The sequence below is a fragment of the Natator depressus genome, chromosome 5 (genome assembly GCF_965152275.1).
Source record: "Natator depressus isolate rNatDep1 chromosome 5, rNatDep2.hap1, whole genome shotgun sequence".
Classification (NCBI taxonomy): Eukaryota; Metazoa; Chordata; order Testudines; family Cheloniidae; genus Natator; species Natator depressus.
This window is the reverse complement of record NC_134238.1, coordinates 79,654,800-79,670,396: the sequence shown is the minus strand read 5'-3', so window position 1 is coordinate 79,670,396 and position 15,597 is coordinate 79,654,800. Positions and strand designations below refer to the sequence as shown.

The window sequence follows — 15,597 nt, the reverse complement described above, 5'->3', positions numbered from 1 at the left end:
ATCCACAATGAAACTTTTTTGGGGTTAGAACTCTCTCACTTTGCAATACTGAAATACAAGAAGTACAGCAACATAGAACTACACTTCAGCAAAACGTGAATTTTAACTCATTTTTTCTATGAAGCTGTTTGTATTCAAGATATTCAGTGTTATAGCATACCTTTATAACCAAAAAAACCTTTAACCGTCTTGCTATCCAGTGGAATAAATGTTCCTATGATAAAATCACCAATAGCAAGTAGCAGGATCACCAGCAGAGTAATCTGTGCCTGAAATTTTAAAAATTACAATCAAAGTCAAGTATCTACCATATAGTCTGTGAACTAAAAGACTTGGTCCTAATAAGTTACAAAGATTTAAAGTAAGTCCATTTTCACTTATTACATTCAGATAAGTCATGTGGAAAACAACAGGACAAAAAAACCCAAACACAGGGAGGAAGAGTGAGCAGGAACTCACACATTTCTAAAAAGGAGAATTATGACAAAGTTAAGAATTAAACTGGCCTTGAATAAAAAGAGATAAGTCCTAATAGTCTGGGACGGTGAAATGATCTTTACTAATGTCTACAACTAGATGTAAGCAATAAAAATTGATTTCTCCACACATTCTCCTACAAACTGCCACTGTATATAAATAGTGATTAAGTGACTACAATAATTAATAATCATTACGTTTTTTTATGTGAGATTTCAACACTTGATATTACTGAAAAATCAAGGTTAAGCACAGTGGTTTTACTTTAGTTGTTTCAATCAATTCAGACTAGTTGATTTTCTGATTCTCATGCAATATAACTGGGTTGCAAAAAGTAGAGAGGAAGACTTGAATTCAAAAGAGTTTTCATTCATTTTTCTAACAAAGTTTTGCAAATAAACTTGATTTTTAAAAAGTCAATTTTGGGGCACAAACTGCTTGACAGCATCATGACTCCTATTGTTTGAATAATTATATTTTTAAAATATTCCACAGACAAAAAGAGAAAGTTTTCAGCAATATGCTGTTTTGGAATTTAACAGTTGAATTGCAAAGGGGAAAAACAAACAGTTTGCTGTGCCCTTTGAATTTTCATAACATAGTACACAATCTGAGCTGGAAATCAGTCATGTGATAAGATCCACTCATTCCACCACAGTGTTAGGCTCCCCTCTGCTTGATTGCTGCAGCAAAATGAGAGGACTTCAGAAGGTTAAATCCTAAACTGAAGCTATAGAAACTAAGTTGAAAAAATTAAGACCACTACAGAAAAAAAAAAATGAAGTTTGTGGAGATCAGTCCTACAAACAATCTGATATAGAAAGAAGGCCTGCTCCACTGCAAACGATATGTTCAATGATGAGAAATAAAAGTTCCAGGTATAGAAGCTAGTTTTCCTTTTCATACATTGGTATCCACTGGTCTTGCCATTACCCATGGGAAGCAGGGAGTAGTAAAAAGCCAAATCCTATAGAAGGAAGTATCAAATATAAAGGAACAAATCCCTCTACGAAGAATGAGCACTGCTTTTTTTTTTTTTTTTTTTAAAAACACACATTTATTTGCTTGCTTTGTTCAAATTTCAGGTGGCCAGACTGCAAGTCTCATTGGTCAAAGTCTTGCTTTTCAGCCCAAAACTTTATTAAACTCTTTGCAGAATATACTTTAGTTTATCTAAGAGGGGTCTTACAAACCAACCATGAAAAGCACGTAATCATTTTATCTTATCGCCAAGAAGAGGAGTCTCAAATTTAAGAGTCCACTTCACATCCAATGCTCAAAGTTTATTCATGATATTTGGACCTGAATATGTAAGGAAAATATGGCTCTCATTTCAACTCATTTGTCTGTCCATACACAGTCAGGTCATGCCCTCAAATAACCTGTTCTTCTACAGAAGAACTGAAGATGGGATTTTATAAGACAGAACTCCCAAGTCATTTACCCTTACAACTGAACTAAACTGCTATACTGAAATATGGCCAGGCATCCACTAGGGCAGTGGTTCCCAAACTGGGGTTCATGAACCCCTGGGGGGTTCACAAAATGTTATAAGGGGTTCTCAGGAAAAAATTCCTGAATGGCGGACAGAGCTGTCCCTAGGAACCCCGGGCAGCATGGAGCCCCTGGACTTCCAAGAGCTAAGCAGATCAAAGCGAGCATATCTATCATACTGAGGAGATTTAAACTTCAAGACTCCTTATAAGAAATGGAAAGGGAAGTGGCTATTTTTTGATGTTTTTAAAATTAAATAGGCAGCTAGTGTGGTTTTTAAAATTATGAAGAAGAACAAGTTTAAGCTTTGTTGTAACATGCGTTGTTTGCCTGGACTGCTCAAGACCTGAATGCTTGTGAAAGGAGGAACTCTGAGTTGGCTGCTTAAATACCTTCATGCTGTTTCACGTCTGATACTCCTTGAAGAAGCATAGGAGCCTTGTCTTATAACAGGCTTCTTCTAAGTAATACAAGCTACGAAAGTGTGATCTTGGAAGAGTGTTGCTTTTTTCATAATGTAATAATAATAATAATAAATAAAGTGTGTAATAAGCATGTTATAAAAACAAATTTTATATTTCCAAGATCACTGCTTTTATAATTTATACTCGGGTAAAGGAGAAAATCCCTGGAAATATTCATTTTTAGGAGGGGGTTCACGAGACTTGACATTTTAGTGAAAGGGGTTCACAGGTTGTTAAAGTTTGGGAAGCACTGAACTAGGAGAATATAAAAAGGGTCTGCAGAAAAAGGTTTACAGTTCCATGTTTCTATTAGTCTCCCCTGTGCAAGATTGACAAACCAACAGGGTTTGGGGGGGGGGGGGGGAATAGCTGTCTGCTGCTACAACTCTGATTAACAACCCCAATGATGGAGAATTGAAACTTTAGGTAAACAGGGTTTAATCCCTCAGGGAGGCCATCCATAAGAAGTTAGATTTCTCCAACAGATTCTGAGGGGATTTAGGCCAAGGTCTACATATCATGTAAATGATTTTTACCAAATGCTCTTCCTAGCTCTAGATTTTAGAGATTTGAAAAGAAAGTTAGAGTACCACTCAAAAGGTACCCATACTTGTGATTTACACTCTCAAGCTGGAATATCAATCTGTGACCATCAAAGGGATTTAGGGCTCAAGGTAAAGCAAAGCATTCAGAAACAGATTCTGGAGTTTGCTATCGGCCATGTTTATTAGCCTAAGGAACTAGAATCTGTGAAGTCAGTGTGGTGTGATCAGGATTACAGCATTTTTCAAACCATTTTGTGAATTAGCAGATGGATGTCCACCCACACAAGTGGTCTTCCATGCTCCAGAATGCCATTATTCAGAGCAAAATATTAGTACCTTGCTGTTGTTTTAAGTTGCATATAAATTTAGATGAAAAAAGTGTTTGGAGAGCAGATTATCATCAAAATATTTAGTTTAGCTCCCACTTGTCTGCTGCCTCCTTCTGGTAACTGAGCCAATTGGCCGTAAGGTAAGTCATGCCCAGGGTGCAAGTTGCTCTGACAGGCAGGCTCTGTTCCTCCAGGAAAAGAAATATTCTAGTGGTCTGGTGGTTCAAGTTTGTTTCTCGTTGGCACACACACACTATGTGGGCATGCATATACCATGAGCCATTGTTGTCCAGTTATTTTTGCTGTGCAATGTGAAAATATTGCTAGATATTTTAGTATGATGGCTTCAAAAGTTTTGCCGATTACTTTGAAGGCACTAACAGAGACTGAAACAAGTTAATGGTAAAGATTTAGGAGTTCAGCATTGTCCACTGGACTTGTACGTGCACAACACCGACATGAATAAGTACAGACTAACACGGCTACCACTCTGAAACCTATAAAACAATAAACATTGAAGACTACCTGAGCAGAGTACTGGAAAATGATTATAAACTTCATTTATATACATTAATAAAACTATTTTTCAATAGAAATTGAAATGAAGTGCTCAAAAAATTAGCTCAAAAATTGGCAACATCCAGAGAACATACTAAGAATTTGAGGTTCTGTTTTGTGTTTAAGTTCTTTGTGAACTGCTGTTGGCACTGCTACTGGATTACCTGGAGAGACATTCCCTTTCCCTGGATAACCTACTGCTAAAAAATGCACTTAAATGTACTAAGGATACCCTCTTTCTTCATCTGGACTATAAAGATCACATCAGCTTGGATAACAGGGTCAGGAATGAGGATATGCCAAATAATATGTACATCAACACAATGTTTCCTGTGAATTCTTAGTTATAGAAAATGGCAATAATGATGACCTGATCACCTACCATAAGAGGGAAGATATGATTTTTGAGATCTTTTGTGGTTAAGAATGTAGATCAATTCATTTCTTGAGTGATTCAGGGAAGATATTAAAATGGCAGGTGGCTAGGCTGCACTGACACTGTGGGGAGGCATACAGAAGGGACACTGGGAACAAGCAAAGTAGAAGGTGTGCTAAATTTCTCAGACATATCTAGTAGAAGATGTGGTAAAAGTGGCAAGCTGGGCTAGGGCAGGCCACAGCAACTGCCCCACCACATGTATGAAAGTAGATTCAGCATACAGAATCCTCAATCTATCTTTAAAAGGAAACTTGGTCTTCCAATTACCAAAAATCTAGTTCATTTGAAATTTCCAGCATTCAAAGAAAATTCTCACTCCATTGCAAATGTTTGTAGAGATCAGTGGGTCTGAAGTTGCTCTTTCAGGTGGAGGGAATGTAAGCTAAGATCAGAGTATGGTGCAGTAGGAATATAAAAAGTCAGGCAGAAGGAGGAGATGGGAACCTAAATTTCACTGTAGTAGACTGAGCAGGTCTAAACCCATGAACAACATCCAGATTAATAGCTCTCCAATGAGAGAGAAAGAGGACAATTTATGTGGTTACCTAACTGCATTATCTACTGAGTTGTGGACACTATCCATATTATATGCTGACTGTAAACCTTTATGTGTGTGGATCTCTCTCTGGCTAGCTTGAAGGGGTGTTTCCCCTTTAAGAGCTCCCTTACAGCAGGTGGGTAAATAGGGGAAAGATTACAAGTATGTACAGGAAGGGCAGGAAACAGTTGGGGCCAGGTTAGGACTAGGTCACTGAACTGCCCTTTTTGCTGTCTGGAAAAGTGGGGAGATATTTATAACCCATGCAGGCTGGTAGATACCCTCTGTACCAGGATTGGGCTTGCAGCACCCACTCTTTGTACTAGCCAAAAGAACTCTGTTCCCTTTTGACCCATTGTGGGCATTATGCTAGTTGCCCCTTTCCTTTGGGAACTAGGGAGGAAATTTTCCTCTCACTGACATGGGATGGGTTGGGTATTTTTTCCTTTCCCACAGCTGGTCTAGGACTCAGAGCACTGGAATAGGGAAGTTAGGTTGTAATGTTGCAATTAATATGTAAAACTTGTGGCAGATGTCCAGTGCAGGTACTCAGTATAGATGGAAGGGATACAGTTATTGGATAAAATGGATTGGAAAAGGATTTGAAGTAAAGCTTCCCATAAGGGAGCTGAGTAAGAGGGGCTGGGGGCTCCTACATCTCATCAGCTGAGAGCTGGCCCCCCTCCTTTTCCTGGCCCCCTTTAAAGGAACTGAAGAAACAGCAAGGAGCCAAACCCCTCTTTCCTACACTCTACAATTTGTTGCCAGGTACTCTCAGACATAATAACTGAATACATTTATGACCTATTTAAACTATATCCATGGCCTCTTCTTTTTATTTCCGACAGACAGAGAGAGGTGTGTACTAAAGTATAAATGTACATTAAAAAGTAACAGAATCTGGAACAGAACATACATAATACAACTATATGAGCTCCTCTAGTGTCTTCATACAAGTAGTGTCAAATTTTAAATTTTAGGTCATAGTTACTTACTTTTGCTTCCCATTCCATTCCTGCTACAGAGATACCTAACAATATAAGTACTGTGATGGCTCCTATAATTCTGATGTCATTCATCTCATCCAACATAAGTGCACCATTTTCCTAGAAGAAGGACAAATTTTAAAGACAATTACATACAGTGCAGAATGTATTTTTCCTACTACACAATGTAGAGGGAGTAGTGGTTTAGAAAGTGAATAAAAATAGTTTACTTTTATACCATTGGTTCAAACCTGCTGATGTCGGTAAGCAAAAAATAGGACCAGCTGAGGATTGTTCAGAGGCTTAAATGAAATAGCTAATGGCCCCATTCACATGAAAATGAGTGAACAGGCAGTGACTGCTTTCAACCAACAGAAGGGATATCAGCCAGCAACCTTATTGACAGGCTCCATAAAGAAGCCAGTCACAGAACTAACATTCACAAGTTACTCGTTGCTGACAGCGCAAACCCTTCCACAATGCCGTGCCACTACTGCTCTTCATGATATAACTGCTCTGTAGATAGGGGGTTCACTGTTTCTAGAGCTTTTCTTCTGGCACTTCTTTAGTAGTAGCTTTTTTCTAGTAATATGTCTAAGTACTCAATTACCATCACTTAACTCTATATTACACCCGACTTCTGAATGTACGAGAGCCTGTGTGACACAGCAGCAGCTAGAGATGAAGGAAAACCTTAACTCATCTTCCTACCAATGCAAGATCATCCTTTGTATTACATTTACAAAGGTTCTGAAGTATCTAGGGGTGTGTGTGGTTTTTTTTTTACTAGTTTTAAATGTCCCCAGCAAAGAAACCTCCACCACTTCCTTTCATAGACTATTCTAAAAACTAATACAATTTAGAATTGGAAAATCCTTGCTGCTATTCAGATGGCATTAAGAAAAGGAACATTTACACCCCCAGCCCACTCCTCTCATACAACTGTGAATAACAACTCTTCTTCCTTAATGTTTACACCTTTCAAATATTTGTAGATTTATGTACCCCAGCATCTTTAGCAGTTATTTGCCAAATTATATACATTTAGCTCTTTAAACCCTTAATCATTGCTGTCACTCATCTGAATTACATACAATTTGCCAATAGTTTTATGGTAATGTATTTCCCCAAACTGAATAATCTATTATATGCCAGGTGTGGTTATATCACAGGAAAGAGAGAGAGAGAGAGAGATTGATTATATATAAGCTCCCTGTCACTATGTGTACTGATACCCCTGTGTATACAACCCAGAAAATGCACTGGTCTTCTCTTGCTGCCATATTGCTGTACAGACATGTTCAGTATTACTCCCAAGTCTCTACCTACATTACCACGTTCCAGGTTTTTTCTTCTCATTAAGCATGAATTTTATGATTTTTCTCAATCAACTTCTGTCCCAGGGAAATGAGATCGTACTTGTGATTTTTAGTTAAGTTCATTCTATTATTTTCTGCCCATTTTTAAATCTTTCTAGATCCTTTAAAAGAAGCTTGGGAACATTCTACTAGACAACCATACATTTTAAGCTTTAAAAGGACTGCTTGACAACAACAAAATGCTTATTAGTAACTCATATTTCATCAGCCTTTTTTCTAAACTGTCAATTTGATTTTTATTACAATTTTAGCTTAGTCCCACTCTAAAAAGGCAAAATGCAAAAAATAAATTTATTAATATCAAACAATGTCATCATTCAACAGTGTATTAATATGAAAAGTAATAATGTAGCACATCCTAAAACTGTATCAATACATGCTGCTGTTAACCAAATTAATAAAAATTAGCATAAAGTCAGGGTAGTCATACAGATTAGCAAATGCAATCTATTTACCTGCAGCAGTTCTACAACTGTCTCTGCAAAACCAACCACATACATAGCTACTGCAACAGCATTAGCAAATGCGAAGATTAGGCCTATTGCGCCACCGAATTCAGGTCCCAGGCTTCTGGAAATTAAATAATATGCTCCTCCTAAAGACAAAATGATATGAAAATGCTTTAGAACTCTGGACACCAACAGAGCTGTAATTATTCATGTGGGCAAGAAAGTCACTAGCAGCAAGGAAATTCTTAAATCTTAGGCACTATGATAATACAAATAACAAATCTCAACAACTTTCCTTATTTCTGTTCAAAAACTCAGTATGTAACAGATAGTGACAACTTATATCTAGAGATTATACTTCCCCAAGTCACTAAAATTACTTAAACCTGGTGCTTTACATCATCACCTGAGACATGCATTCACCAGAAATGCTTTGTCAGTCTTATTATTCAAGCACACAACTGATTTGGAATTTTACAGATGCTTGCTTGTCTGAACAGGCGAAACTATTTTGAAGGATGGAGGCAGATTGCATGTTTTGTTACTTAGACACACTTTTACCTATAGATAACATGGAAGTAGACTTTTCCTCAGTGAGGACTTGTGCCTCTAACATGCACTGAAAAAATTATGACTTGTTTGTAAATCCATATTTGGTATGGTGTTTGATTTTTTTTAAATAATCCATCAGATACATTGCTCTAGATTAGCATAAATATGCATATATAGTCAAGAAATACTATTTTGTTTCAATTATTACATGCTACAAAGTACTTGCTCCCTAGGCTGTTCAGAGCTACCCTGAAAGCAGCTTGGCTTTACGCCCACTGGGAACAACAAGAGATGGCCATTCTGAAAGGAGTAGTTTTGGCTACTAACAGTCACATGAAGCTTCATTCCTATCAAAAACTGGAGGTTATAATCATTTTAAAAAGATGACAGATCTTCAGGGAATTCTCTGCAATATTATATCTAAAAAAAATTTCAATTAGGAAGCACAACTTCAGATCATTAATCCTAAAAAAGTTCTTCAAAATGTAACCATTGCGTGAGATTTCAGCAAGTTTGCACTACATGAAAATTTGAAGAATCTTCATTATAAAGATCATTTGGGACTAAAACATGGTTCAACATTTCTTTTGGCCTTCCCCATCCATCAATTTTAACTCCAACTAAGTTAACTTTACTTGTACGTTCTCAGAAATTTCATTTTGTACTCAAAACCTAAGTGCTATAATTTTGAGGCCAGCTATGGACCTGACAAGTCTGGGCATATCTTTCTAGATTTTCAAAATGTGGCATTAAGTGAAAATCTCCTAATTTGCAATAAGAAAGAATTTCTAAAAGATCTGTTAAAAAGTCAGACAGCCCTTTAGTTCTCTAGTATTAAACAGGTAGAATCTATAGGAAATGCCGGAAATAAATATTGACTGGTATAGCACACAACTTGATAGAAAGTAGTCAAACCAATTGTGCAGAATGACTTATTTCTTGGGTTATAATTGTTACCTGGCTAGAAAAAAGAAATTCTCACAAATACAAGAAATCCAAGTACAACAGTATATTAACATATGAATTCCAGAAGAATGAACACTGAAAACAGTTATATCTGATAAAATCCTTTGTCTTATGACAAATCTCGAGTCTATACAATTTGGAGTTTCTTTAGCTTTCAAATGAGGTCAAGGGAATGATTGTACTGCACTGGGAATGTCATAACAGCCACAAGACTATTCAATTTAAAAACTGTTTTTTTATATTATCCAGTTTGAAATATATTCTCGGTGTCTTAATTTCCATGCACAAAAACTTTTTAAACAGAAAATGGGGCATTGGAGGCTAGATGGAAGAGTAACATCTGGAAAAAAAAAAAAACAGCAATTTAAAGAAATTTGACACTACAGAAATGTATGTTTTTTTAAAAAAAAAATTGCTCAATGGTTTAAGAATAAATCTGCAGGCAAACAACACACATTCCCTTAATGATATCTTCCTATACTGGCCTTATCAGCAAAAGGTAGCCTTTGCATGTCATATTTCTATATTTTAATACTGACCTCCGATTGAAAATTTTTCTTTTATGTCTTTCAACAACAATAATCTAACCTTTTATATAGGGTTTCATTTACTTGGACACAAAAAAACCCCCAAAAAAACAAAAAATGAAAAACAAAAAAACCCAACCTGTATCCCACTTAAAGAATACAACTTTTGCAAGGAAAAAATCCTCAGATTTCCATTTCAACACATAATTGGAGGTATGGGGAAATACAGAGCAAAACTCCATTAATTTCATAGAGTTGCAGATAATGGATGTTTTAAGTTGAAGATCTCATATTCTGAATCCAGTAACGTGTCAACTTCAGACTAGGAAATATTAACTACGTGTGCCTAAAGGGATCAGATGGGGGAAGAGAAGGAATAGATTTAAAAATAAATCCTAGAGTCTACATTCTAGGTTTGGAAAGATTAATATATGTAAATGGGTTGTAAACTACACTCTGGTTCTTTTATTATCTGTAAGGTACTTTAGCGCTCTGAGATTAAAAACAGTTTCTTATTACAAGACACAGGGTATGGCACTATTACCAGAAGAGAAGCAAGAATATAGCTTTACTCTTTAATACACAGAAGAGAACAGTGTTAATTAGAATTGACACATTTAACAGCTAAATGACAATTTTATGCTTGTGACAAGGCTAACGTTCAGTTGTTGGTGTTCCTGCTGTGTCTTATTTGCTCTGCAATGGTGGCATTTTTGTCTGTATGTCTAATCATGAAAAGTGGGATAGGCACAAAAGGAGTTTTTTTTGTAACTGCTACTGCTTTACTTTGTTACTGGTTTTTATAATAAAATGGCTGACTGACTACTGTGATGAAATACTTTTGGAGCAGAGTAATCACCAGTAAAGTCTTTCCCTGCACCTTAAGCTCTTACTGAAATCATTTTGTAGGTACATAGTTGCTGGCTACAGGATGAGCATGCATGCTAACAAAAATGCCAGTCTCAAACCAATACCCTCTGGAGAAAAAAGCATTAAGATTATCTAAATGGTAACTTTTCAGAGCAATGGAACTTCTTTTGGAAGAGTCTTCCACCATAAAATTATGTGTTTCCAGGAACTTGTATAGTTCTGAAGAGAATAAACTGAAATACATCCTACTACAGGACAAAAACAGATGTTTTCTGAAACAGTAAATATGTTTTTACCAGGAAATACATAAATCTCATCCAATGGATTCATCTATAGGAAAGAGTTAAAATTGCTCTTTTATTTAACCAAGCCATGTAACAGAAGTGGGGGATATTTAATAGCATACATTTTTGAAGAAAAAATACTTTTTTTTTAAAAAGACATCATTACTGAGCAAATATATGAGCGTATGGATTTATTCCTAAACAACTTTATTTCCAAGGTGCCTTTTGCATTTAAAAAAAAAAATCTTTAATTTCTTACTACTGAACACTAATTAGGTTTTGGAACTATAAAATACTTGAATAGCAACAACAAACAACAAGGAATTGACTTGCTCTCTCTCCCTACGAAAAAAAAAAAATCTGCAGGAAAACAAGGCAGCACTTCTGTGAAATTGGGAAGGTGAGCTACCAATTAGAACTACTATGCAAGTTATTCAATTAATTCATTTTTTTTTAAAAAAAAGGGGGTGAGGGGAGGCGAGAGACCTATTGCAGAACAGCAGACATTTCATAAAAAGGGAATCCTTTTAGCTATTTTCTCTTCATGCCATCAACTCTTATTTATCATTCTTAAAGAGAAGGAAGACGAAACCGAGGTTTAATCAGAACCTTATCTTATAAAGAGGCACAATTTTAGCCACAGTTAAAGTACAAAGAACTGTTTACAAAAGTAGTTTTACCTCCTCTTACAAATCCATTGGTAGCTATTGCTGAAGTAGACATTCCTGTGATAGTTGTCACAACAGTTGCCATTGCAATAACCAAGACAGAAAGAGCTTTCAAAAGAAAAAAATAGTTACAATATATTAAAAATTAAAGCTAGCTTCAGAAAAGTACACGTGCCTTGTACTTCATTGTGTCAAACTTGTGAGAATGTACTTTCCAAACAGGTTTGGATAACATTAAGCTGGGCACAGCTCTTATACAGGTATGGAAGAAATCTTCTTCTCTACTCCCCCACCCAGAGAGCTGGGCAGCTTTGCTCCCTAGAACCTGCTACAGATGTGAGGCCTACTGTAGTCCAGTTCCGGACTAAGCCATCAAGGCTAAATTAAAATATAGGTGTTACCACATACACTCCATATCATCAATCTCTACTTTTCAGACCTAACCTAAAAAATATGTAACTCACTCTGAAAAACTATGAAAGAGGAGTCAGATTAGACATTCTAGCAAGTTTTTCATTTAGCTTCTTAAGAATTTTATGATCATGCTGAGTAACAGACAACATATCTGTATTATTCAGCCCCCCTTCCCCAATTGCTCTAAATGCGTTATCAATGATCCATGATTGTAGAAGTTACCCTGTCTCCATACATACAACTGCATTCGCTAAAACTAAATAAGACGTCATATTTTTTAAAATTGTACACATACCTATCCCAGCCTGTCCTACAATCCATGACAGTCTGATGAAGAGCATCACCCCCCAAATATTCAACATACATCGTACCTAGGAGAACAAAACACAAGACATAATATCTTCTCATAATTGCATGGTTTTAACATATACATAGAGTTATTTTAGCTAGGTATTGCAAACAAACAATGTATTAGGCCTACAAAAACATTCATACTTAAAATTTTGAATGGATTAGTTGCTGTAGCAAAACCCTTTTTCCCTCCTAAAATGTTTTATGACTGAGTGACATTTTTAGGTATATACAAGAGTTACTGGTTTGGTTGGATGGAGTTTTTCATCTTTTATATCTTTGGAACACGGAATTGTTTTCTGATCACAGGTTTCTTACCCACTCTATCTAGATCAGGGATGGAAAATTACACTGATTCAAGAACTGAAACCTAATATTTTTGATCCTAGACCAATTCCAGAAAAAATGCCAAATTGGTCACAGAGAACAATGAGTTTCTCTTCCTCACTAGCGTATACACCATTGCAAAACGGACAATCCCAACTTTCTAATGGTCTATTGGAGCACTGGTTCTAGTCCTCTGCTGCTTTTGTTGTCTTATGTAGTGCCGTTTGTTCCTCCTTTGTTTTCAAACAAGGACAGGCACAGTTTAGTTATGGCAAGACCTGGAAAAGCCTCTGGAACAGGCCATATTGCTTCTTCTGCAACTCTGTCATTCTGAACATTTTGTTTCAGAATCCTACTATTCTGCACTCAAATTTTTTTTAAAAGGCTTTTATTACCTGTGTGTGTTTTGATTTTGTTTTTTTTAATTCCTCAACAGAATAGTATAAATAAAGAATTTCCATTTTGCAGAATTTCAGTAATAAAATTAGCACCGAGTCTTAAAACAGATAATTAAATTGTTCTCTTTTGGCAATTGTTGTGAAACGTTTATTTAACAAGTGAGTATAGACTGGGAGACATGTGCCTCTCTTCAAATCCCAGGAGCTCTAAGAACAAGAAGCATGTCTAGGGATTTCCCAAGATTCAGAAAGCCGATTCAAAGGCCTTTCAGTGAGACATAATTGGAGTGGAAACACAGATGCACAGCTGGGCTCTGACTATTTGTCTGAGTAGCATATCCCAAGTAGACAAGAATCACTAAAAAGCATGGTTCTGAGGACTTTGTCCAAGATTACAAAGCAAATCCTCAACCCACTGTGGAATGTAGAGGTGGGTCTTCCAACAACCTTTTAAATTAAAAGTTTCTGGGGGGAAAAGTGTGCATTTCCCGAATATATATTTCTGGGAGGGGGAGTTTAACACCAATTTCACGACAAGATTTAAACAAATGCTTTATACACTGAAGCACTAAAAAGATAGCAAAGATTACTTTTCAATACCTCCCCTCTAAATTTTTTACTTGTTTCTTAACCTTTGATTCAATTATTTTTAACAAAACAGATCTGCAACTGACCTTTCATTCTTGCTGAAAAATACACTCACTCAAAATATGTAAAGTAACTGGCAAGGTCACATGTATTAAAAGGCTTGACATACTATATATTTACTTACCAATACACCTTTTATCCAGCCAAACTTGACTATTCCCTTAATGTCTGCAGTATAAGTAGCATCAGCTTCCCCAGGAGGAGTCCCTTCTTCTCCATTTGCATATCCATCCTCAAAAGGTTCCTGCAGAGAAGGCGGGAAAATAAATAAATTTTAAAAAAGTACCTCTATATCCTTTAGCAAGTGTCCAAAAGGTGATTTCAGAACTGGACACTCAGTTAAATTTGACTCAGATGTCATTATTAGTAAAAGTGATCACAGACAACAAATTATTAATTTCTAAAGACCACATCTATGTAGTGTTCTAGTCACAATTTATGTGACTATTGTACACATTTTCATACTTAAGTAATTTTTACAGTTTGGATATTTGAAATCCCTACAAAAGATGTTTAAAATAAAGTATGTTTTTACTTGAGGAGGTGATTAAGTCATGCCACTGAAAGCTTACCATAGTAGTTGAGCAGTACCTACAAAAATTATCTGTAGTTATAATCAAATTAGTATCAATTTTTTTATTGCAACCATGCAATCTATTACTGTGTAGATTAGTGCAAGCATGTTATTCAAATATTCTTCCTAGATTTATAAACTGTCTTCATATGCCTTCAATCTGATTTAAAAGATTAAGAAACACTCTCGTAAAAGGACCAAATGGCACCTTCATCATCATTTAGTTTGACCTCTTTCCTAAACACAGGCTATAATATTTCACCCAATGAAATATTCCAGCAGCAGAGGCAATTATTCTTCCCTACTACATAAGTGAACACTACTGCGCCCAATAACTTGTAAATGAACTCAGAGGATCTCTTTCAGAAAAGACAGCTAAACTTGATTTAGAATTAAGAAAATGAAGAAGATGAATTGATCACTTCTTTGGTAGTCTGTGCAGTGGACAATTACAATCTTTTTACAGTGTAGGTATCACATACCAAGAAAGTTTCCCCACAATAATCAACTCCCCTCTAAGTCACACCCAATCCCCTTTTTAAACTAAAATGAGAAGAGAGATGGGTCTTGCAGAATGCCCTGAAGATCCAACACTGAGTCCCACAGTGCAGACGTCCTTTACTATTGCCTAGCACTCAAAAAGAATGTTGAGTGACCAAGTGGTTTTGCTTTAGATAACTAGGTAAATGTTTCTTATAGTAAGCATAAGAAATATTAAAAGTAATACCCAAGGAATACTATAAATGAGGTACATTAGTAACCTAAGACACCATCTTGGCCACTATGGATGTAGAAGCCCTCTACACCAACATTCTACACAAAGATGAATTACAAGCTATGAGGAACAGTATCCCCGATAATGTCACAGCAAACCTGGTGGCTGACCTCTGTGACTTTGTCCTCACCCACAACTATTTCACATTTGGGGACAATACATACCTTCAAGTCAGCAGCACTGCTATGGGTACCCGCATGGCCCCACAGCATGCTAACATTTTTATGGCTGACTTAGAACAACGCTTCCTTAGCTCTCATCCCCTAACACCCCTACTCTACTTGTGCTACATTGATGACATCATCATCATCATCATCATCATCTGGACCCATTGAAAAGCAGCCCTTGAGGAATTCCACCACGATTTCAACAATTTCCATCCCACCATCAACCTCAGCCTAGACCAGTCCACACAAGCAGTCCATTTCCTGGACACTACTGTGCTAATAAGCAATGGTCACATAAACACCACCCTATACCGGAAACCTACTGACTGTTATACTTACCTACATGCCTCTAGCTTCCATCCAGGACACACACCACACGATTCATTATCTACAGCCAAGCTCTAAGATACAACCGCAT

At 36.5% G+C, this 15,597-nt stretch overlaps 1 protein-coding gene across 3 annotated transcripts in view; it reads right to left on the bottom strand.

Moving 5' to 3' along the window:
• SLC12A2 (solute carrier family 12 member 2) overlaps positions 1-15,597 on the bottom strand; it is a 101,243-nt gene that overhangs the window by 54,195 nt on the left and 31,451 nt on the right. For all 3 annotated transcript variants that reach the window (XR_012639584.1, XM_074953065.1, XM_074953066.1), the window contains exons 2-7: positions 13,788-13,907; positions 12,235-12,310; positions 11,538-11,633; positions 7,665-7,804; positions 5,840-5,950; positions 161-269 (exon numbers count right to left, since the gene is read on the bottom strand). Coding sequence is in view for 2 of the 3 variants with exons in the window: in XM_074953065.1 (XP_074809166.1) it covers positions 161-269; positions 5,840-5,950; positions 7,665-7,804; positions 11,538-11,633; positions 12,235-12,310; positions 13,788-13,907 (652 nt within the window). In the remaining variant the exon portion in view is untranslated. The remainder of the gene's footprint in view (positions 1-160; positions 270-5,839; positions 5,951-7,664; positions 7,805-11,537; positions 11,634-12,234; positions 12,311-13,787; positions 13,908-15,597) is intronic.